At 45.3% G+C, this 26,060-nt stretch overlaps 1 protein-coding gene across 1 annotated transcript in view; it reads right to left on the bottom strand.

Annotated features, from left to right (window-relative positions):
- The window catches only part of cad (carbamoyl-phosphate synthetase 2, aspartate transcarbamylase, and dihydroorotase), a 192,844-nt gene that overhangs the window by 6,869 nt on the left and 159,915 nt on the right, over window positions 1-26,060 (bottom strand). The window contains exons 41-44 of the mRNA XM_084315379.1: window positions 17,416-17,541; window positions 15,846-16,001; window positions 14,946-15,047; window positions 2,120-2,214 (exon numbers count right to left, since the gene is read on the bottom strand). Of these exons, the coding sequence (XP_084171505.1) occupies window positions 2,120-2,214; window positions 14,946-15,047; window positions 15,846-16,001; window positions 17,416-17,541 (479 nt within the window). The remainder of the gene's footprint in view (window positions 1-2,119; window positions 2,215-14,945; window positions 15,048-15,845; window positions 16,002-17,415; window positions 17,542-26,060) is intronic.

Here is a 26,060-nt window from a genome sequence, read left to right as displayed (position 1 = left end):
AAAATACTGGCTGTGTAGACCTATTTTTTAATAAAACACAGAAGAGGAGACAAAACACTGGTGTCTGTAGACCGACTTTGAAATAAAACCCTGAACTATTCAGGTATATTTGAGTCCTTCCCTTATTTGTGGAACATTTATCAAATAAAAAGTAGTCCACTTTGAAAAAAGACTACCATGTGTAGACCTACTTTGAAATAAAACACAGAAAAGGAGAAAAAACACTGACATCTGTATACCTACTTTGAAATAAAACCCTGAACTATGCAGCTCTATTAGAGTCCTTCCCTTATTTGTGGAAAATCTATAAAATTAAAAGTACATTTTTCGTTGTTCGCAAATTTTGCACCACATATCAGGCATACAGGCAAGCCTTTTGTTGACTAAATATCTTAGTTGATGAAATATTCAGGGTTTCCGTTAGAAAAAATTGTTGCCGGTCTCCGTGACCTGCAAGATTTCAATCTACCGGACAAATGAGATTAATTCCGGTCATAGTTTATTGAGCTTTAAAACAATTGAATAAAGAATGTCATCCTCAAGGCATGTAGATTTATAATATTATTACTTAAAACTATAGGCTACTTTTGCGTATACAGTCATTAATATATTCCAAATAAAATAAGTCCCTCGATACTCCGTGCTGCTGCTGACTTGAAATAAAATAGACCGCGTATGTGGGCAGTCGGTCCGACACTAAACAGCAGTCTGTTATAATCACATTTTTATGAGCTAACGAATTCCGTTATATTGGACATTTGTATTAATTATATCAAGCGAAGAACTGAGAAATTTTGCAGAGAGAGACGGCAACATTATCGTGGGTTTGCGTGATGTATATCTCCACCTCCCAACGACTTGGTGCTGGTCATAATGTCCGGTGAAAACAACTCCCTCCAAGCACAACTTGACCACCCGAACCGTACCAAAACAGGCCAAAATTAAATAGCCCATGCGACGAACGATTCATTACATTCGTTTCATCGTTGCTCCACCAAGCAGCCGGTCCAACAATGAAAGCTGTTATCAGCGCGAGCCGGCCGCAGTTAGTTTGCAAGAAGCATCCAGCTGCAGACCCGCAGAGCAGCTTTTCAGGTCTGGGGACCGCACTGTGCCAGCAAAGCTGGTGGGTTCTGTGGGTCTGCAGCTGCATGCCTTCCGCAAATCCAGCAGCAAGCTCTCGCTGAGCGAAGCAACGACAACAAACGCAATGATTGTTTCGTTCATCGCATAGGCCACCCAACTCCAGCCCATCCAAATACAATTCAAATAATCAAACTGTGCCCAGAGGGAACTATTTTCACCGGACACTATGACCGGAGAGATTAAATATGTCGGACTTCAACAGATTTTGCCGGTCAAATACCGGTAATTACCGGCTAACGGAAACGCTGGTCACAGTATGACATCGATCTCCAAAATAAGAGAAAAAAAAGTAAAAAAAAAAAAAAAAAAAAAGTAAACCCACAACATCCTAACCAAACCCACAGCCCCCTAACATATTTTTTTTTATCCACTTTTTCTCCCATTTTCTACATTTTTCTCCCATCCCAATTTCGTATCATCCAATTCAACCCTCCCCTGTCACGAACGCTGTTTCTTGCCTCCCACAAGCCGGCTGCAATGTGGACTAAGTCATACATAGCACAAGTCCCCTCCGGTACTTGAGGTAACAGCAGTCGCATCTTTTCACCTGCGCAGCTCGATCTCTCAGTGGCGAGGAGTAACGCGTGGGAGGCTCACGCTGCCCCCGACACTTCCTGATTCTACTGCGCAGGCGCACCAACCGACCTGTAGGAGTCGCTGTCCACAACGCCCGATCCCCACCCCATCAGTTTCCCACCCCCTAATACGGCCAATGTGTATTAGTATGAACGACCAGCTAAACTGAAAGCAATGTGGAGCGCTGGGCTCGAACAGGCGAGCCCAGCGTCTGCGCATTCGTGGCGAGCGCCTTGCCCACTACGCCACGTAGCCGCCCAACCCCACAACATCTTAACCACACCCACAACCCCTTAACCACACCCACCACCCCTTAACTATCAGACCAGTCTCACCTGATCTCATCAGATGAATCATCAGTCTCACCTGATCTCATCAGATGAATCATCAGTCTCACCTTATCTCGTTGACTCTCGGTAGGGGGTGCATCACCACCATCTTCCTCTTGGCTCCGGTCATGATGTGAGGAGTGAGGATGAACTGGCCAAAACACTGTGGGATGATCACATCACAGTTACTGACACCAGAGGCGAGAAGAACATTTAATATGATCATATTATGGACTATTTTTGGTCCAATTTATGTTCATTGTATTGGACCGCACGCTAGTGTTGTCAAAAATATCGAAATATCGATACATATAGATTCTGAATATTTAAAACGGTTTCAATACTCATTTCCCGCAATATCGATATTTAATTATTCATAAAAAAAAGTTTTTGTATAAGGAAGTTGCATTGTTCATTTCAATACCTGTAATAGTACAGTAGTCCACACACACACACATGTGCATTCAGTTAAATTGAAATATGACTAATACAAACAGTTCAGTTTGTCAGGTACATGAAACACAGATTACAGTGTTTACATCCGTCTGCTTGAGAAAATACCATGTTCTGCAATAAAAATGATTGAAGTGAGATGAACAGACTGAACTTTATTTTATTAGATACAACATGTCGAAGGTTTTACTTTGCAGTTGAAAAAGGTAATAAATTAAATTTGATTAAAAAAAAAGAAAAAAATATGTCATAATGTTATGATGAATTGAAAATGGGGGACCCTGATGTAAACAAGACAAAAGTCTCTCTCTGGTCTGCATCCCCTTAACAATTGTGTGTATTGAGCTGTACTGTATTGTACCCATTCTGCAATCTGTTAATACAATTTGCAATCAATCAATCTGTTATGCTTAACACGCAGTACTATTAACTTTACTCAATTTCTAAGATTATATCAATTAGTTATTTTTATGTGTGATCTAAACGATAAACAAAGGGTTTTAAAAGTGTTATATTTATCTTCTCTTATAGTACCAGAGAGAAGCTGAGGAGAATCAACCAGCAACAAAAAAAAATTATATACATTTATCATTTTTTTCTTTTTACATTTTAAGATTGAACCTTTTTCCCTGTGGTATCGAAAATGTTATCGAATATCGATACTTTTCAAGGTATCGTATCGAAGTTCGAAATTCCAGTATCGTGACAACAAGCACGGTAATGGGATTTGCGATACAGTATCAAACAAGGAAAATACTGAGGTCATTTCAGAAGTAATTTTTGTCATGCATTTGTCAACAAAATAGTTTGTCATGAAAAAAACAACAATACAATGCGATAACAGATGGACATCAAACAAATCTTGATTACAATGCAATATGACATCTTTTTATCTTTCAATACAATATATATCATCATATCGCACAGCCCTAGTCAGTGGTTTTGTAAAAATTCATACCTTTGAATGGAGCCATGACGGTAATGCCTTCATATTCTGTAGGCTACTTCCTAACCTATACTTTCAGAAAAATGTACATAAAGTAAATGGAAGATTGCTCCACTTCTACAAGATCCATTTGCATGTTCTTGGTATCTAGGGGCATCTATGGACCTCAGGGAATGTATTCCCAGTGTCAATAATATTGTGTCCGTTACTATGCTTGAGTAAATTGTAATAAATGAACCAAAGAATATTAATTATTATTATAAATTTTCTTTTAGGTGAACAACCTAAAATAGGCCTAATAATTTCAAAATGTTATGAAATTCCGACATCCATCAAAATCCCTGGGTCTCCTCTTTCTTAGGACTACAATGATTTCATGACAGCTTCCTGTCCTCACGTCTAAATTGTCAGTTTTCCGGTGCAATGGACAGAGATTTTTAACACTTAAAATCATTGGTAAACAAACGTAGTGCTGAAAATACACTTTGACTGCGGTTTTGATAGGGTTAGGGTCTTTACTCTTGGCTACATTTGAAAAGGAAACACAATATCACTTAATACGGACTGTATTGATCTATTTGTGATAGGAAATAAATCTTGGCCTGGTACCGGCCCGATTGGGCTTAAGAGGTTAAGCAATAGCTCACGATAGGCCGTGGTATATGGTTATTAACATTTATCTGGATATAGCCATTAATTATGCAGTTGTTGAATAGTGTTCAGTTATCTTATCTCTCCTCTTTGTTGAAGTAGTGCTCAGTTATGTTAGGTCTCCTCTTTGTTGTAGTGTTCAGTTATGTTCTTTGTTGTAGTGTTCAGTTATATACCATATAATCGCGTCTCGCTCTGCCTACTGAGATATTACATTATCTCTAGGGATGTCCCGATCCGATCACGTGATTTTCCGAAGATCGGGATAAAAAAAAGAAAAGAAAAAATTGATTTTTTTTATTTTATTTTTTTACTTTATTTTTTTTATTCAACAAACATGACCATGTTCACGTCTTAAACTCATACTGAGGCCTTAGTTTTGGTTTTAAATTGCATATCATCATTCATTTACCGGTATTTATTGTCACACAGAGCAGAAGAATTTTTCCAAAACAAACCAATAGTATCCAGCTGCAGAACGGCAGACCAGCCACACTCTCAGACCCAAATAATTTAAATTTTTTTTAATCCCAATTTCTCACATTACATTCACCCTGAATGTTGACGTTATCCAGGTGAAAAGTTAACTTCATTCAAGCGAGGCATTGCAATCCTTGACATAAATCATTTGATGTATAATTAAATCAAAGGAAATGCGTTTGGGTCTGAGAGTGTGGCTGGTCTGCCGTTCTGCAGCTGGATACTATTGGTTTGTTTTGGCAAAATTCTTCTGCTCTGTGTGACAATAAATAAATGAATGATGATATGCAATTTAAAACCAAAACTAAGGCCTCAGTACGAGTTTAAGACGTGAACATGGTCATGTTTGTTGAATAAAAAAATAAAAAAAGTTAAAGATTCTTTTTAAATTTTTTTGATCGGATCGGGAAATATCGGTATCGGTAGATACTCAAAATCACATGATCGGGATCGGATCGGGAGCCAAAAAACGTGATCGGGACATCCCTAATCATCTCCAGTACCTACTGTACTCTGGGAAACAAAATCAAATGCACCCATTTGCACGTGACCACGCCACTCCCATATTACGCCGTAAGTGGTCACGCCTCACCCTTCCTCATTCGTTTCCACACGTGGAAGCAGCTCGAATGCACTTTCAGACAGGACATTTGTTATGAAGCATAGGGAGAAATTTCATAATGTTGGGCTTTCGCCAGAAGTTCGCCAGCCCCCAGAACCTTCTCGGCACGTCCTGACAGCACGACCGTCCTATCCTGCTTTTTCCTCGTCGCATGACAGCAGACCGAGGGACTTCGCACGACGGCTGGCAGTCGAGCCGCGTCGCGCCCAGGTAGGGCCTGCACTAGCAGGCATTGGTATATGTAATACTGCTCGTTGTCTCGTGAGACGACAGAGTGATGTATTCGCGCAGGGGGCGGGATATTTGGATAAACGGTCATTATGACTCACTTTTGAGATGTTTTTCCAAGTATCCTAGCGTGCACAGCTAATGCTAATGCTACAATGTTGGGGCGCCGTTCCCATGTACCCCGCCGGGGCTGTCTTTACTCTTCCCTCCTCTTAACCATTCATGCTGACTGTTGTGAAGGATCAGATTAAACCGAATATATATATTTATTTATGGATATATATTGAATAGTATTTGTATATCGTTTGATATCCCTTGTATATTCCTTGTACATATACACGGAATATTCCTTTATTCTACTACAGCCCAAAATAGTTAATTCTCTTATTGGACAAAAGGACCAGACGCCAGGGACCAGCCCCTGGCGTTCAAGTTCAAAGGTACCGACGAGACATGCCCTTACTAGCCCCGGCTCCGCGCAGGAATACGGCTACCGAAAGCAGAGTGGCACTATTTGTCCACCGTGCATATAAATATGGCGCAAGAAATGTAGAATTCCTCTTAGTCCTTTACCCTTCTACCCAACTAAGTAACAGAACGTGAAGCCTCACCCACGGTACCGCGTGCGGTGTAGTATGGCCTGTTTGGCCTTAGAGTAGCATTGAGACCTCGTGCGAATTAATAGCTGAATTGCCAGAGTTTGGCACCGTATTTCTATTAAGTAATAATAGTCTATTATGTATGGTGCATCGTGCGGTTAGAGTTCTAAAGTGAGCAGCACCCCCATCGCTTCCTCGTGTTATCTAGAGTCTTAACCAGGTTGGGCAGACCACACGTGGTGCTTTCATCCGAGGAGTTCTAGGCGAGGACCGAGTGGACCTGTACATTGGATTACCTACCCGACGACTGCTGAGCCCTATGCGGCATGGAATATATGTTTGCTTTGGTACTTTGATTTGTGGAGCGGATAATCGCCAACACCGGTGAGTGTTGGATCTACCCCGAAAGGAGTCGAGGTGAGACGGCGCTCAGACCAGACTGAGGTCGCCTCGCTTCTTCTTCACTGTGGAGCTACAGCTACAGCTACAGCCTACACGAGAGCCAAGGTGTATTCATCTGTGGATCAAGATTCTACTGCACTGTCTTCTGTACGTGAAGTCTCCCTAGAAATCGTTGACCAGACGGGATACTGCCGACGGCTCTCCTACCCCCCCTACTGGCTTACAACCGGCAGGACCCCCTACAGTATATCCAGCTATAATCATTAAGTGACCATAGATATAATTCCCTAAGAGCCAGGTTGTATACTTGCTTCCTGCGTAACCAGAGATTGGACATTCAGTGTTGATTTGCCTACGAGTACTCATTTGCCTTACAAGAGCATTCAAATCATAAATGTAATGGTGAATATTATATGTACCTTTTGCTATATATTAAATATTTGATTATTACCTTTGTGTGGACCTGGTTTCATGGTGGGAAAGTGTTCATCATATTTAGATATTGTGTACTGTATGGCCAGTAGTTAAAGTACATAAAGCGGTAGTGGTTTAATGATACCATACTTATCAATACAGTCAGGGAATTGTACCCCTCAGTTACACTGACGGTCAATCGGTGTCTAATGTTGGGGGTTTAGCGGAGGCTTATTTACCCTTTACATGGGTGGATGGGCTGACGACAGGGCTCAGGGCAGGTGTGCATTTTGTGAATCTATTAATTGAAAATGGGGGACCCTGATGTAGACAGGATTAACGTTTTTTTCTCTGGTCTGCATCCCCTTAACACTTTCAGAGCCACCAGGGGGTGTTGTACTTACCTGGCTGAATGCCAGCACCCACTTCAATGATAGCGTTGTGAACGCATAATCCCCGTCTTAAATTATGGCTATGTGTCTAATCTACCCGTCGCTTATCAATGACTTGTTTGCAGTCAACATTGTTGAAACGTTTTTTTTTTTTATTTGAATCGCTTCATTTCCGTTTTATAGCATTTTGAAAAGCCCTCGTTTTTCAGGAAAATATAAAGATTCCGTGATAAAATGCATTTACTGGAATATTCTGGCATACACAAAAACTGTCATTTTTCGGCCTATTTATGAATCGTTTTCAAATAAACGCTAGATTATCGATAGTATATGTGTACTTATGCACGCTATAGAATCTCCAACTCCTCACTCAACTCGGGGGTGGTCCCCACCTCCCTAAAACAAGCCAGAGTCACGCCCCTCATAAAAAAACCATCCCTGAACCCTACCGTCATAGGCAACTACCGTCCTGTCTCTCTTCTCTCCTTCCTTTCTAAAACACTTGAACGTGCTGTATCCAACCAACTTACTGCTTATCTCTTACAGAATGACCTCCTAGACCCTAATCAGTCAGGCTTCAGGACTGGTCACTCCACAGAGACAGCCCTCATTGCGGTCACAGAGGCACTTCACTTAGCAAAAGCGAAAGGCCTCTCCTCTGTCCCGATTCTCCTAGATCTATCTGCAGCCTTCGACACAGTCAACCACCAGATCCTCCTCGCGGCCCTCGCAGGAATGGGAGTGGCTGGCTCTGCGCTGACATGGCTGTCATCATACCTCAATGACCGCTCCTACCAAGTGTCATGGAGAGGGACCCTGTCGGCCACCCGCCCCCTGCGGACGGGTGTCCCCCAGGGCTCGGTTTTAGGACCCCTTCTCTTCTCCCTCTACACTAAATCACTGGGTAACATTATCACGTCTCATGGCTTCTCCTACCATTGTTATGCCGACGATACTCAACTCTTCCTCTCCTTCCCTCCCTCAGATATCCACGTCTCTGAGCGGATCTCTGCCTCTGTCCGACATCTCCGCCTGGATGACGACCAACCACCTCAAACTGAACCTAAGCAAAACAGAATTGCTCCACCTGCCGGCCAAATCCTCCCCCCTGACCAACCTTTCCATCACAGTCGAGAATGCAGCTGTGACCGCGTCCCCAACCGCCAAGAACCTTGGTGTTGTCCTCGACGACTAGTTGAACTTCTCTGCTCACATCGCAGCGACAACCAGAACCTGCCGATTCCTCCTGAGCAACGTCAGAAGGATCCGCCCCTTCCTGACAAAAGAAGCCACCCAACTCCTCGTCCAATCAACAGTCATCTCCCGCCTCGACTACTGCAATGCACTGCTCGCTGGCCTCCCGGCCACTAAGCCTCTTCAACTCATTCAGAACGCAGCGGCCCGCCTGATCTCAAACCTACCGAAGTCGGCCCATGTCACCCCACTTCTTAGGGACCTGCACTGGCTCCCCATTGCTGCACGAATCCGCTTCAAGGCCCTCGACCTAGCATACCGTGCGGCAAAGGGAACTGCTCCCGCCTACCACCGGTCAATGGTCTCTAACTACACACCCTCAAGACCCCTACGCTCTGCATCTTCTGGCCGCCTCAGACCTACTCCTATCCAAGCTCCGGGAGGGTCATCAAAGAGAAGTCGCCTATTCTCAGTCCTTGCCCCACAATGGTGGAATGAACTACCCACCCCAGTTAGGACAGCCGAAACACGTCCAATCTTTCGCCGTCGACTAAAGACGCACTTCAACCATTATCTGAATTAAAAAAGTCGCTTTGGATAAAAGCGTCAGCTAAATGACATGTAAATGTGAAGCGCAAGCGGCCCCACATTTAGCTTCTCATGGAGACAGGGGCTGACACCCAGTTGCTAGCTAGGCCTGGGTCTGTCTATGAGAATGCTGTGCTGTCAGGGCGGCTACGTGGCGTAGTGGGCAAGGCGTTCGCCACGAATGACGGAGACGCTGGGCTTGCCTGTTCGAGCTCAGCGCTCCACATTGCTTTCAGTTTAGCTGGTCGTTCATACTAATACACATTGGCCGTATTAGGGGGTGGGAAACTGATGGGTGGGGATCGGGCGTTGTGGACAGCGACTCCTACAGGTCGGTTGGTGCGCCTGCGCAGTAGAATCAGGAAGTGTCGGGGGCAGCGTGAGCCTCCCATGCGTTACTCCTCGCCACAGAGATCGAGCTGCGCAGGTGAAAAGATGCGACTGCTGTTACCTCAAGTACCGGAGGGGACTTGTGCTATGTATGACTTAGTCCACATTGCAGCCGGCTTGTGGGAGGCAAGAAACAGCGTTCGTGACAGGGGAGGGTTGAATTGGATGATACGAAAATTGGGATGGGAGGAAAACATAGAAAAAAATTGGAGAAAAAGTGGATAAAAAAAAAAGAGTGCTGTGCTGTCAAGCGGCTCCCACACCACACGTCCTGTCAGAGGGGGAACTCTAGGCCCAGGAGGTCGCAGCGTGGGTTCCCCCCAGCCCCGCACTCGCCAGGCCGGGTATTACGTTAGTGCCTCCCCCGTCTGGACTTCCGATCCCGCGGTGGTCAGTCAGGCACGTGTAATTTGGGTGATAGTAATTTCACTACAGGGCTGTGGTGTGTAGAGACCCACCCTATCGGGCAGTGTGGGACCACACACCATGCATGTCCAGCTGAAGAGCAGGCTGTCCTCGGCAAGCTAAGCCGGGAAGATGCTCAGCGGGGGAGCCTATGTCACCCCGTATCAGACCGCCCCTTCTGTCGGGGTCCCCCCCTTGGGTGCGATTGCCTCGTTGGTAGTCAGGGTGCGATATCCCGGCTTCGCGGGACACCCTGCTCGCGCGGTTGGCAAGACCAGGGTTGACAACGCACAGCGGGAGGGACCGGGCCACCTATCTACGATTCCTAGTGGACCAGCGGCAGTTGGCGGCGGGGGCGCTTTGGAATTTTTACCACGTATGGCTGCAGTAGTAGCCATATGTCGGTGGGGATGGAGAGAACGCATCCCGATCTTCCCTCCTAGGACATACCTACGCTTCCTTTTTCCAGGGCTTAGCGTACGAGTACCAGAGGCTGCCGTTCGGCTACTATCTGGCTCGTCGAATCTTCACCAAGTGCGTGGAGACCACGCTGGGGCCTCTGCGTCGTCAGGGGATACGAATTTTATTCTACCCTGGACGACGTTCTGGTCCTCGGCCGGTCAGAGAAGATCGCCAGGTCTCATACCAGGCAGGTGGTGGGATTCCTCACCAGCATGGGTTTTGCTGTAAACTGGAAGTAGAGTACTCCTCTTCCCAGTCAACAAGTGGAGTACTTGGGCTTATTTCTAAGCTCAAGGTCTATATGGGCATCCCTCAGAGTGGTGGCGAGTGGATGTTCTCGGCGCGTCCTAGGATGGTTACGGCGCTGTCCGTGATGCGCCTGCTCGGTATGAGGAGGATACAGAGGTGGTTTTCCAGTATGGAAATAGACCCGGTGAGAGACAAGAGGAAGCGGCTGAAGGTTCCCATGTCAGTACTGGGGGACCTCGCCCTCTGGGGAGGGCCTGGGGCCCTCACCAGCGGGGTCCCCATGGGCAGCAGGCTGTCACACGTCACGGTCTTCACAGACGCCTCCCTCACGGGATGGGGGGGGGGGGGGGCAACGCAAAGGGCAGCTGGCAGGACCATGCTGCCCGGTCTGCACTACATTTCAATGTGTTGGAATTGAAGGCAGTCCTTCTGGTCCTCATACGGCTCGGCCACCTTGTGGTGGGCAAGCATGTTTTGATCAGGACGGACAACACGACGTCAGCGTTGTATATCGACAGGAGTACGCTCCCCCCGTCTGCACCGGTCGAGCTCTGGCTATGGGCGTCTCTCAATCTGCGCAGCCTGAGGGCTCCCCACATCCCCGGCAGGGAGAATGTGGGTGCAGATGTGATGTCGCGGGGCGGTCCTCACCCAGACGAGTGGGGACTACGTCCAGACATAGTCAGACAGGTCTGGGACCGATTCGGGGAGGCCACAGGCAGTTTGCGAGCAGACAGTCCCACCAGTGCCCCTTGTGGTTCTCGGTCAGTCGGAAGGACAACCCCTCTCTGGGGGTGAATGCCTTCTCCATGTATCCGTGGCCACCCGGGATTCTGTACGCGTTCCCCCCCATACATAGCTCAGCTGTTGGGGCGGGTACGTCAGGAGCGCGGGCCGGGGCTCAGCTGTGTGGTTCCCGGCCCTGATTCAGCTCTTGGTGGCCCCGCCGTGGCCTGTTCCGTTGTTTACCCTCTCTCAGGCACGCGGAACTCTGTTCTGCCTCCTGTTCTGGGGCAGCCTCTAGGCTTGGCTGCTGAAAGGGTGAATCTGGTGGGGATGAGTCTCGACTCTTCTGTGGTTAACGCCATCCAGAACACGCGCGCTCCGTCCACTACCGCGGCTTACGCAGGGAAGTGGCGTATGGTCGAGAGTGGGGGGCAGAACATTGTTCAGTCACCCTCTCGTGGGACGTTCTTGCTTGGCGCACGGCGTCTCAAGCCTGTGGAATGTTCTCTGTCTCGGAGTCGGGACCTCCAACTGTTCTGGAAAGGCTGTTGGGGGCCCCGTTTGAGCCTCTTGAACAGGCGCCATTGGATCGTCTGTCTTACGACCGCGTTCCTTCTTTGGGCTAAATGCGTGGGTGAGCCATGTGCCCTCTCGGTGCGGCCTGAGTTCCCGTCTATTCGGGCCGATAGCGGGGCGACTCTGAGGCCTAATCCAGTCTTCGTGCCAAAGAATATCCGGAGCTCTTTTCACTCCAGGGATATTGTGATTCAGGCGTTTCATCCTCCTCCTCACGCTAGTGGGTTGGAGGCGAGCCTTCACCTATTGTGTCCTGTCCGTGCGCTGGGGGTTTACCGTAGTCGCACGCAGGGTCTCAGGGCTTCCGATCAACTGTTTGTTACGGTGGCCCTCGCGCGGGTGAGGCGCTGTCCAAGCAGCGCCTGTTACATTGGTTGTGCGAGGGCATTGCCCTTTGCTACACGTTGGCTGGACAGGTTCCCCCCGGGGGCGTCAGGGCGCACTCCACTTGGGCCTCGGTGGAGGACATCTGTGCTGCGGCCTCCTGGTCCTCCCCGGGTCCTTTTGTTAGGTTTTGCCTCATGGACATGACTGGGGGTTCCGTCTCCCAGGCAGTCCTGAGGTCCGGGACCTCTCCTGCATCCTGCCATCACGTGGGCTAGCGGGAGTGTGTGGGCCGCGGGGTGCTGTGTCACACGTGGTCCCGCTTGCGCTGTGCGTTCGGGGGTGCCTGGGTCCCCCTTTTTCGCACTTTGGTTGTAGTTGACTGCTTCCCCCCCTTCATTACGACGGGCGGGTGGACGGGACTCCCCTCCTCCCTGGCAGGGGCTTACGGGCCCTCAGGGGGTGCATATGACGTGGCCACGCGTCCGCTCTGCCCTTTATCTCAGTAGGCAGAGCGAGACGCGATTGGCCAGTATGGTATATAACGTAAGGTTATCCTATAACCCTAGTTATATTAATACAGGCTGAGCGTCTCGCTCTTCAGCACCCTGAGGTCCCTTGGATGTTTTCCGCATATGGAATTCGAACTTGGAAGGGTGAGGCGTGACCACTTCCGGTGTAATATAGAGTCACGCATGGGAGTGGCGTGGTCACGCGCAAGTGGGTGCATTTGATTTTGTTTCCCAGAGTACAGTAGGTACTGGAGATAATGTAATATCTCAGTAGGCAGAGAGAGACGCTCAGCCAGTATTAATATAACTAGGGTTATAGGATAACCTTACGTTATGTTAGCTCCTCTTTGTTGAAGTAGTGTTCAGTTATGTTAGCTCTCATCTTTGTTGAAGTGTTGAAGTGTTCAGTTATGTTAGCTCTCCTCTTTGTTGAAGTGTTCAGTTATGTTAACTCTCCTCTTTGTTGAAGTGTTCAGTTATGTTAACTCTCCTCTTTGTTGAAGTAGTGCTCAATTATGTTAGCTTTCCTCTTTGTTGAAGTAGTATTATGTTAGCTCTCCTCTTTGTTGAATAGTGTTCAGTTATGTTAGCTCTCCTGTGTTGAAGTAGTGTTCAGTTATGTTAGCTCTCCTCTTTGTTGTAGTGTTCAGTTATGTTAGCTTTCCTCTTTGTTGAAGTAGTGTTCAGTTATGTTAGCTCTCCTCTTTGTTGTAGTTTTCAGTTACGTTAGCTCTCCTCTTTGTTGTAGTGTTCAGTTATGTTAGCTCTGCTCTTTGTTGAAGTAGTGTTCAGTTATGTTAGCTCTCCTCTTTGTTGTAGTTTTCAGTTACGTTAGCTCTCCTCTTTGTTGTAGTGTTCAGTTATGTTAGCTCTGCTCTTTGTTGAAGTAGTGTTCAGTTATGTTAGCTCTGCTCTTTGTTGAAGTAGTGTTCAGTTATGTTCGCTCTCCTCTTTGTTGTAGTGTTGTTATTAGGGATGGCCGATATTATCTGCCTACCGATATTATCGGCCGATAGGCATTCAAATGTGATATAGGTTGATATCGGTATCGGAAATTAAGAGTTGGACAATATCGGTATAGGTAAAAAAGCCAATATCGAGCATCCCTAGTTGTTATGTTAGCTCTGCTCTTTGTTGTAGTGTTCAGTTATGTTAGCTCTCCTCTTTGTTGTAGTGTTCAGTTATGTTAGCTCTCCTCTTTGTTGTAGTGTTCAGTTATGTTAGCTCTCCTCTTTGTTGAATAGTGTTCAGTTATGTTATCTCTCCTCTTTGTTGTAGTGTTCAGTTATGTTAGCGCTCCTCTTTGCTGGTACAGGGGTGTTTGACTGTGGACAGGTGTGTTTTAATTGCGCTGTGCCAGAAGCAAGAATCTTCTATGTCGTTGCCGGCTGACTTGTTTTCAGACACGGGAGTGATACTGAACTGTGGAAAGGAATCAGACGTCATAGCTGTGGTATATGGTCTCATATACCGTGGCTATGAACCAATCAGATTGCTTGATTTGAGCTACCCATTTTATAATAAATATGAAGGTATACCGTCATGAACATTGTTCCTTGCAGCAGTATTATGAAGATTTTGGGATACAAATATATTAAAATATACCCTTTTGTATTGTGTAGAGAAAAAAAAGAAAATACCGTAATTCCTTTAATAGTAACCGGGTCTCAAATACAAGCCGGGTCTCTATTAATGGCCGGGTGCGCTCTTGAGCTAAGCAATTATAAGCCGGCCTCCTAATACAAGCCGGGTTACTAATATACTGAGCTGCATACTGAGCTAGTTACTTGATTTCACTTTGAAAACGTTGAAATGACCAGTGACCACCTGTAATTGCACTGTTTACTATTTCATACAGTACTTGGTTTCAATAAATGAACCCAGTACATTTTACTGGGTTCAAACTGACACAAAATGTTGATTTATTCATTATGATCCGTTTGAAAATTTGAAATATAGGCCTCCCTCTTATACAGGCCTCCTCCTAATACAAGCCTGGTACCCGCTACAGTTGAAACAAATACAAGCCGGGGTTACTATTAGAGGAATTACGGTAAATATATATATATTGTATTGCAAAGAAGGATGTTAAATCATGCTGTAATTTTCACTGGGGAAAAAAAAAAGGAAATACCATCAAATATAGTTATGCCGACAGAAAACAAGACAAATATTGTGATATCATATTCTGACCATATGCAGCCCTAACACAGACAGAAAAACATATCCAGGACCCCGATCTGTAACTGATGATTTAAATAAAAAATGTGTGGTTGCTTACAGCTTTGTACTCCTCCTCGGAGGAGAACCTCTCCTTCTGGATCCTGGTCATGTACAGGACATCCGTCTCAGGCAGGGCCTCCTCGATGCTCTCAAACTCCTCCTACAAACACACACACATTATATTTGACATTAGGGAAACACCGTTACGGATACTAGTATCAAGATAACTTCTCAAGACACTAAAACCCAATATCATGTTTTTGACAAATCAAAAGATAAAAGAACAATTGATTCCATCTCGATGTCCAATGACCCCAAACTAATGATGCGACTACGCTGTTCAATAAAACACATGATCCAACTCTATGCTGTTCAGTAAAACTAATGATCCAACTCTATGCTGTTCAGTAAAACTAATGATCCAACTCTATGCTGTTCAGTAAAACTAATGATCCATCCAACTATATGCTCAATGGTTGCAATAGGTGTGTATATAGACCCCCAGCTGCTGGCACTGAGACCGTAGACAACCTGTAGCAAACTTAATTTCTTGTTTTTCTGATTCTGAACTATTGGCTGTGGCTGTGGGAGATTTCAACTTGAACTGGCTAAATAGTAACTCGGATAACCTAAAGGAAGTCAGTGGTAACCTAAACCGAACCCAGATGATAACAGAACAGACTAGACAGACCAAACTTGAAAGACTGCTCAAAATCCACACTAATCGATCTTGTATTTTCCAACGAAATTGACCATAATTGTAGGCACTGGTGTTTTTGATCTAGGTATTAGTGATCACTGTCCTACTATGAGATGTAAGAGGAGTGCGAAAATGGGAGATCACATACAGTCATGAAGAGGAATTTAAAATGTTTAAATGAACAAGCGTTCATGAATGATATTATGCATAGCAACATCCACTGCACCTCAGTGGTTCTATGACCAAAGCTGCTCCCACCTGTTTGATTCCCTTGGAGGCCACATAGTTGATGATCTCAGCCGGCATGTGGAGGTTCTTGGGGGCCACGTAGCGCAGCGTGATGCGGTACTGCGTCAGCATTCTGGCCAGGGAATGGACCGTTCGGCCGTGCTTCAGATCCCCCACCATGGTGATCTGAAAAAACACAACCAAGACACATCTGACGTCCTGACGTACAGCACAATCCACATCCCATTAACTTATGGTCATGTTGTTGACTGTCCCTACGGTAGTTGACTTATGGTCATGCTGTTTGACCATCCCTACGGTAGTTTACTTATGGTCATGCTGTTGACAGTCCCTACGGTAGTGAGAGAAAATGGTGGTTTTTTCAATGTATATTTGGTTATAAACTGATATAAAGAGACGCTTTAAGAGGGTAATATCATCATCATCACAGGATGATATTGACGGTGGTGGAACCAGTGGTTTCACAGGCACAGGCCGCGTCAGTGTTTTGTTTTGCATTCCTTGTAAGAACAGAGATAACGGAGCGGTACAGAGCGAGGGAGAGGGGTGACCTCTTTAATGCAACAGTGAATGAAACGTTTAATGGTGTGAAAGGTTATTAACGCAGTTGTCATGACAACGCGGCACATGACAACCAGAAAGGGGTGGGCCGTCATTTCTACGACGAAGATCTATAAGTCGAACGGTGTTTCCGGGTGTAAGGCAGACTAGAATCTGACCAAGAGCGAGTAGGACTGAGATCACACAGAAGACACTCTCTCCTCTCATTGAGAGGGGGGGGGGGGGGGAGGAAGAATGCCACATCATCATTAGCTTCGGCTAACGCGAGGAGGGTTAGGCTAAAGACCAGGCCTGAACACTATTGGACTGAATAACAAAAGGACGATAGATGAACACACCAAAAGATCATTAGAATAGACTCTTCAAGGACAATACAATCTGTTAACATCTGAGCTGAGGTTTCTGTTTATAGCAATAAAACAACGCTTTTCCTCATAAGGTATTTCACGGTGTCGGAGTGTCGAATTCTTACGGAGGTGGAGAATTATTATGGTTTGCGGATTGTACTAACGGGGTGAGATAAGGATCTTATCAGCCAGTATCTGAGACGTCAGGACCATTAAAATGACACAACGCAGAGGAATTGGATGGAGAGCCAAACAAACGAAGACGTGATACTGGCCAGTTTGATCAGGATCTAACAGTAGTTAACTTAGTCATGTTGTTAACCATCCCTACGGTAGTTAACTTAGTCATGTTGTTGACCATCCCTACGGTAGTTAACTTAGTCATGTTGTTGACCATCCCTACGGTAGTTAACTTAGTCGTGTTGTTGACCATCCCTACGGTAGTTAACTTAGTCATGTTGTTGACCATCCCTACGGTAGTTAACTTAGTCGTGTTGTTGACCATCCCTACGGTAGTTAACTTAGTCATGTTGTTGACCATCCCTACGGTAGTTAACTTAGTCGTGTTGTTGACCATCCCTACGGTAGATAACTTAGTCGTGTTGTTGAGCGTCCCTACAGTAGATAACTTACGGTCATGCCGTTGACCGTCCCTACAGTAGATAACTTACGGTCATGCCGTTGACTGTGCCCAGCTCCTCTCGGATGGTAAAGACGTCCAACAGGGCCTGTGTTGGGTGCTCTCCCACCCCGTCTCCTGCGTTGATTACCGGCTTACGGCAGTGACGTGCTGCGGTCTGGATGGGAGACAGAAGGGTTAAACATACGGGACCAATGTCGATCGATAGATACTTTATTAATCCCCTTGGGGAAATTCAGGTATCCAGTAGCTCAGTCAGTTTACAGACAATAAAAGCGATAAAAAGGACAACCAATACAACAAACAAACAATGAAGGTCAGCGCTGAAGTTTAAAAAGAAAAGTTCCAATGAATAAATAAATAAATGGTGAGCACTATTGCACAGTGTTAAGTCAAATAAAATCAATTGCTATATAAAATTACAGTATACAAATGAGGGAGAGAGAGTTAAGAGTATTGTGTTAATTCATAGTTAGACAGTAGAGGTTGAGTACTTTCTTGTGATGCATCACATTCACACTTTTGAAATCATTCAGATTGATTTTAAAACTGCAAATACATAGAAACGAATAAAAAAAACAGACTTATATGGTTATTCAATGCAAGGGTTCAATTACTGCATTAAACAGGCAGGCATTAGACTTCCGGTATGCCAGTAGAGGGCACAGACGCATAAGAAGCCGAGCTCCCGGGCAACGTGAATTTCAAACACTCAAGAATTCAAAGAAAACATTCAACCAAGACAGAAAGAAAGGGAAGAACCGGAAAGAAAGGAAAAAAACATTCAATAATTAGGAAAACGAGACGACAAAAGGACCCGATACCGAAGCTAACGCTCACGCTAGCTTAAACAACCAGCAGCAGGCCGCCAGCACGCAGTCAGACAGGGTTCCCACGCTTGCCTTGAAATTTTTTCCATACTACCTCCTGATTTTCCAGGTACCATATTAAGTGATGATCTATAGGCCCCTGAAGTTTTCCACCCTCATCCGCGCCCCCCTCCCCCTCACACACACAACCCCCTAGGACACCCGACTACTTACTTGATTTAAAAGATGTGCCAGTCAAGTCTACATTGTAAATTCTTAGAGATTATGTCTTATTGATAATATCAATGCAACAAGCTGTAGATGAACAACAATTTATTGAACTGGAACACATGAGCACTGGGATTGATATATGTTCTCTCTTCCACTCCTCTCCTATCTCATCCTGTCCTCTTCTCTCCACACCTCCACTCGTGTCCGCTCCGGTCTTCTCTTCCGTAAATGCCCAAAACCCCCACCACCTCCTAATAGACAGTCTCCTCCCCACCGCATGTATATATTCCCTCCCCGCCGTATGTATATTTCCCTCCCACCCACCCACCCCCTCCTAATGTACAGTCCCCTCCCCATCATATGTATATACTCTGTCAGGATCTAGGGGTAACAGTACTGTATATTTGAATACCGCTTATGTCACAAATGTATCAGTACTAAATACCTATATGTCCCTATGCCATAAATGTCATGCATGTTGTGTATGTCATAAATGTCTATATGAATTGAAAATGGGGGACCCTGATGGAAACAAGACAAACGTCTTTCTCAGGTCTGCATCCCCTTAACAATTGTATGTATTGAGCCGTACTGTATTGTACCCATTCTGCAATCTGTTAAATAAAGTTCTCATTCATTCATTCATTCCTACTCTTCTCAACTCCTCTCCACTGTTCTCCCTTTTCCTCTGTCATCCTCCTCTTCCATCTTCGCGGCCTCTTCTCTTCCTGGCTAACTGGCTCGTTATGAGAGCTAACGTTGGCTAGCTACTGTACCCGGCGCTGGCTAACTGGCTATCGTTATGAGAGTTAACGTTGGTAGCTACTGTACCTGGCGCTGGCTAACTGGCTCGTTATGAGAGCTAACGTTGGCTAGCTACTGTACCTGGCGCTGGCTAACTGGCTCGTTATGAGAGCTAACGTTGGCTAGCTACTGTACCTGGCGATGGCTAACTGGCTCGTTATGAGAGCTAACGTTGGCTAGCTACTGTACCTGGCGCTGGCTAACTGGCTCGTTATGAGAGCTAACGTTGGCTAGCTACTGTACCTGGTGCTGGCTAACTGACTCGTTATGAGAGCTAACGTTGGCTAGCTACTGTACCTGGCGCTGGCTAACTGGCTCGTTATGAGAGCTAACGTTGGCTAGCTACTATACCTGGCGCTGGCTAACTGGCTCGTTATGAGAGCCAACGTTGGCTAGCCAGTTTTTTTTTTTTTTTTTTATCTTTTTCCCCCTCCTTCTTTTTCCGATTTTTCTCCCATCCCACCCTTCCTGGTTGTTGCGCACTTTCCCCTACTGTTGGTCCGAGAGACCGGAGACTGTCACATGCTTTCCTCCGACGCATGTGCAGCCAGCCGGCAGGCCAGCCTGGCCGTGCAGATTCTCACTGGGAGAGTGTAATGTGTGGGAGGCCGCACTACCTCTCTCCAGATCCTACCCTCGCTGAGCAGGTGCCCCGACCGAACTGAAGGGGTCGCTGTCCACAACGCCCAGGATCCACCCGCCAGCTTTCCCACCCTCTAATACTGCCAATTGTATTAGTGTGAACGGCCAGCCAAGCTGGTGACAACGCCGGGAGCTGGATTCGAACACGCGAATCCAGCATCTCCGGCGTTGGTGACGAACGCAATCTTGGCTAGCTAGTTAGCAAGATTGCACTGCTTACTAACCAACGTTGATAAACCCAGGTTTAACACACAGTTAAAACACAGCTACTTACATTTGAGGATAAACTTGCATAAGAAGTTTCACTCAAGTTTCACTGTAGATGCCAAGGGCCTATATACCATATAGGATGCCAAGAGCATGCTCTACAACATGGGATCATCCATTTCTATCTACAGTAAAAGCGGTTCACATGTAAAGGGTTTTTATAAACTCATGTTAATTCTGTGCTCAATAGTTAAATTTTATTACACATCATCCAATAAAATTTTCCAGGACAAATGTTATGATGTTGTTGTTTGGTCCTGACAAGAGTCTCAAAGTCTGGGGTGATGGTAGACAAGCAACTCTGAGGTCATGCTCAATGTCCAATCTGTTCCTCTGCTCTGTCTTCAGCTGGACCAGAGCTGAGAAGCCACTTTCACAAAGATAGGTAATTAAATTTTTTTTTTTTTTTGTTGTTTACATTGGTTTTCGATTAGTCGACTAATCGAAAAAATAATCGGCAGATTAGTCGACTACCAAATTAGTCATTAGTTGCAGCCCTAAACGAGACAGCAAATTAATGAATGAATGAAAACTTTATTTGGGTGAATCGCTTGGGTGACTGTCTGAGTGACCACCTGTCGGAGTCGGAGTCCCGAAAATGCAACGTGTGTCACGCATCAACAGAACAATGTTTAGTGGATTTCGACAGCATCCTCACGCAAATTAAGGATCGATTAGATCACAAAAGACTGCCGTTTGTTGCATTGCTGGATTTGCAACTGCAGAGGAGGTCATTGAACGTTTCATCAGAAAAGAGCGAAGGGACTTCCGGTTTGACCGCGGAAGAACATGGCTGCTTAACTCGCGAGCTCCCCGACAGCAAAATGATATAGCCCCGGAAAACATTTATTAACACCCTTAGGAGTCTAACCTAAATAGCTCCTCCTCCTGAGAATTTCCCCCTTTTTTTTTGTTACATAATATAAAATTACAGATTCATACCTTCAAAATAAGCCATCAATTGTCAAATTTGAGACGATAGTTTTCAATCAATGTCCTATCAAACATTCTGGTACAGTCATTACCTATTTGCAGCAGGAGCCTCTGAAGAGAATTCAGTGAATTCAGCTAATGATAAGGGAACTACACTCCTTCCCAGAATTCAATGTGATGTCAATGTTAATTTCAATGACTAATTCACACCATGAAACAAAGGCCCAGCAGGGAACAATTACAGCTGAATGGGGGTATAGTGTGACTGATCAATACAGGCAACACACACTTTGATTTGATGCCATGCATATACACACACTAGATAGACAGAGGTTTAGATATTTAGATAGATATATAATAGTAATATAATAGAAAGAAAGAAAGAAAGACATTTATAATAATAATAATTATTATTATTATTAAATAGAATAATTTTCTATAGGCTTGCCGTGGTAGTCAGTGATACTGGTGTCATTCTGTGTTCAGGCTTCCATACTTATTGAAAAGAATGCTCATATCCAAAAGTATTAGATAGATATAGGTCATACATGTAGGTATGCATTTGGTTACACACACACAGAAGTAGTCTCAGAGAGGGAGAGATGGATGGAGAGAGAGAGAGAGAGAGAGAGAGAGAGAGAGAGAGAGAGAGAGAGAGAGAGAGAGAGAGAGAGAGAGAGAGAGAGAGAGAGAGAGAATTACAACTGAAAAGGACGACGGAATGGCAGAGAATGACGACGTAACGGGAGGAAAAGATGGCGACGATGACTGTGAACGAGAGGCCACGCTGTTGAACATATACAAGGAGCTCAAAGACTTCAGAAAAGACAATGAGCGTCAATTTCGGGAAATAAAGAATGATATGAACAGAATGAACAACAGGCTCGGTGAAACGGAGGGGAGAATCGGAGAAAATGAAAATGTGCTCGATGCGGCGACGGTTTTAATCAAGAAACTGATACAGAGGCAGGCCGACATGGAGGCTAAACTGCTCAACCAAGAGGGCAGAACGAGGAGAGAGAACCTGCGGGTGTATGGTATCCCAGAGGAGAAAGAGGGAAAGGACATGCATGGATTTCTAGACGGCCTGTTTAAGGACGCACTCGGCCTGCCTCATGACATGGACCTTCGTATCGAACGAGCACACCGGGCATTGGCCCCAAGGCCTAACAACCCGCAGCTGAAGCCACGGTCAATCGTGGTTAAGTTTGGGAGTTACAAAATGAAGGAAGAGATAATACACCGAACGTGGCAGAAGAAAAACGTCTCATGTGACAACGAACGCTTCTATGTCGACCATGACTTCCCCACTGAAATACTGAAGAAGCGAGGAGAATATGCCGAGGCCAAGAGAATAATGAGGGAGAAGAATCTCAAGTTCCAGACACCGTATCCAGCAAAGATGAGGGTATTCTACGAGGATGGCACCCGCCTGTACCAGAGCGCAGCGGAGGCGACGGCGGATATGGCAAAACGTGGATTCAAGATCACCGTGGTGAACCCGACTACCGACCCGGATCGAGAGGAGATACTGCGGCTGTCTGCCTGGCAGACAGTGGGAAGAAAACGGGGACCGGGGGACGACATGCAGGCGACGGGGACTGAAGGCCCCGCACGGCAGGACAATAGACATCACGGATACCGGGAGAAACTACAGGGATTCAGACGGGGACAGTCGGAGGCGGACAATTAACACTTCAAGTGCCGAAAGACGTGTTTAGGCGTCCTTCCCCGCCATGCTCAAGTTGCCGAAGATGCCGTAACTCGTCTTTGATATCAATATTTCAAAAATCTGTGATCGGATTCATATTTCCCATCCGCTGGCCTGAGACCCACCAAAAAGCCCCACTGAACCCTCTAGCGGTTCAAGAGCGCCATCTGGTGGCCGATCGGCGCAATCGCCAAACAGGAAGTTACTTGGACGATGTGCTGTTCACCCATATTACTTCCAGGCACTCGGTATAGGTCCCGGCACTCTAGCTCGTCACAATACATAGCGATCCGTTGCCAATAACTCGATAAACAACATGATTTGGACGTATATACTAGGGATGCCCCGATCGATTGGCCACCGATCGTTATCGGCCGATAATCAGTATAAATATGCGATCGGGGAATTCCGATAATGAGTCATATTCGCCGATCGCGGAAACTGATCAAGTAGATATCTCACTCGCTAGTCTCAGACGCACAGGACCTGCAAACTGCTCCTCCTCCCTAGCCCCGCCCGCCCCCGTGTAGAGTTTGTAAACAAAGAGGTGCGGCTCCTCTGCTCGAGTCTGTAGTGCATTCGACCTGCGCTAACGTTAGCTACCTAGCTATCGTTACTGTTTAAACAAAATTACCCAGTCAACTATTCACGTTTAGTAGGCATTGTCTAACGGTATTTAGCCGGCTAGCTACCGATAGCTCCTGATATCAACAAATGATCCAGAAAATCTAGTAGTCCATGTTCATACCTCCGGTAGCTTGCGTTAGCTTGCGTTAGCTGACGTTAGTTTACTGTTCAAAACGAAATGTCCCATTGAACTAAAGTTCTGTCTTAACGTCATCTAGCCGGCTAGCAGTAGCTACAGATAGCTCTTGATATCAATGTCTTATAACATTGATTTAATGCGTATTCGAGCTGAGGGCTTGCTGAATGTGAAATGACCAAAGCATAACGTTACCAATAGGGTCCCGCTGCAGCGCCGGAGAATCCTTTTTGGAGCTGGGCTACTAGAGTACACACAGACAGTGGAGCTGTTTGCAGATAGCGAGCATTTTGACTTTGCGTATTTTATATAAAAAAAAAAAAAAAAAAAAAAAAAAACTTTATATAAAATAATTTTTAATTTCTTTTTAATCAAAAACGATGGGTATCGGATCGGTATCGGCCGATATGGCTCACGACGATCGGTGATCGGTATCGGTGGCAAAAAACGTGATCGGGGCATCCCTAGTATATACCATTATACAACCTGGAAATGGACCGGGTATTTCAACATCCCATAATAGGAAAATGTATACTCCACGCTCATCGCCCAACGGCGCGAGGAAGATACGGTAAGATTCAGCGTTATTTTTCAATGTCTTCTATACTAACTGATCTGATGAACATATGACCCACATTAGATGAATGGTATAACGCTGCCCACGGAATTATAAACGCCCCCTCGGCCATCCGGTCAACATCAGATGACGTGTAGTAACTTCTAGAACCATGGCCAGTTGGAATTTTTTATATCGCGCCGATTGCCATCAAACTGTATTTCATCATCAATATAATGCATTTGGGCAATCTAGCAATATAATCTAAAAAGTTATAGCCCTGCAAAGAAGGGGAACTTCTCCATAGACAAATAGAGCTGGCAACCCATGCATGGTCATGAATTTAACCTCCGGCAGTTAAAGTGTTAAGATAAAGTTCATGAAGCGCATGGATACAGATAAGTCACAGGGGCATCGTCATAGAATAAATAACATCACAAAATACCAATATGTATATAAAAAAGAAAAAAAAAAAAAAGAAAAGAAAGATGTGAAATGAGAATAGAGGGCAATGAATAGGAGAGTATGCTAAAAATGTGGGAGGGGAAATATCCCGGATGGATAAAGAAAAAGTATAACGAAATGAACCACAGTCCATTATGGCTATGTCATAGAAGTTACAATGTACCAATATATATCTAAGAGGTATACAAATGTTAATTGTTGGAAGAAAAAAAAAAAAAAAAAAAACGTTACAGTTTTGACAAGTTCAGTTGAATTGATCGCACTGTATATAGATTACAGTGTGAGCCATACGTTACATCAGGGTATACAAAATAGTAGGGGCACAGTTTTGGGCAACCTGCCTTGTGCCATATGCACTCCTCTGTTAGTCGAGGGGGACCAAGGTGCACGGGTGAGTATCGATCTCACCCTCGGTACAATTGTTCTATCTGGGGTCCTATCAAACGTAGCTTGGGTAAATGTGGGGGGGGGGAAATGTATTTATGTTTTTATGTGTTCTTTTTTATTTCATTGTGTACTATACTATTGTATATATATCTTCACAGTCTCAGGTTCTAGATATAGAAATGTGGGAGATTGCGCCCCAGACATAGAGGTACTACGTCCTGGATTGCACAGGGGAGATACATTACGAGGAATATGGGGCTGATTAAAATAGTATCGTGGAATATAGACGGATGTCATCATCCCATTAAGAGAAAAAAGATACTGACGTTCTTGAAACAAAAAAAGACGGATATTGCACTAATTCAGGAATCGCACCTGGATGAGGAGGAGTCGGCCAAGCTTAAGAGGGATTGGGTGGGACAAATATTCTATAGTACGTTCTCTTCTAGGAAGAGGGGGGTGGCAATAGTGGTGAGAAAAAACATAGACGTAAAGGTGCACAATAGTTTCTCACATGATGAGGGAAGATGGGTTATACTGGATGCTGATTTAGAGGGACAGAGGACTACCTTAGCTAATATATATGCGCCCAACGGGTCGTCCTCAGACTTTTTCCATGAAGTATGTGAGGTGATCAGGAAAATAGGGAATAGCAACGTAATCATAGGGGGGGACTTCAACCTGGTTGGAAACACCTTAATGGACAAATCGTATCAACCCAGGACCGCTGACAACGCAGGGAGACTGGCGGTTGGTGTACTGATAGAGGAATTGGGTCTAGTGGATATTTGGAGGGTTATGAACCCACAGGAAAGAGACTACACGTTTTACTCTCACCCGCATTCCTCATACTCTAGAATAAATTATTTCCTGATCTCTAGCGCACTGGTAGAACAAATAGCAGATACTGGGATAGGGAACATTGTAATATCTGACCATGCTCCGGTTGATTTAGTGATCACATCCATGGAGGAAGGGCAACGATCTTGGAGATGGCGATTCAATAACCTGATGTTAAATGATGAAGGATCGTGTGCATACATTAGAACTATATTTAAGGAATTCTGGGAACTTAATGAAGGGTCAATAGATGATAGTGGCATAATGT

Source organism: Notolepis coatsorum (genome assembly GCF_963971535.1).
Source record: "Notolepis coatsorum genome assembly, chromosome: 5".
Taxonomy (NCBI): Eukaryota; Metazoa; Chordata; class Actinopteri; order Aulopiformes; family Paralepididae; genus Notolepis; species Notolepis coatsorum.
The sequence above is the reverse complement of the archived record's forward strand: the minus strand, read 5'-3'. Positions and strand labels throughout refer to the sequence as shown.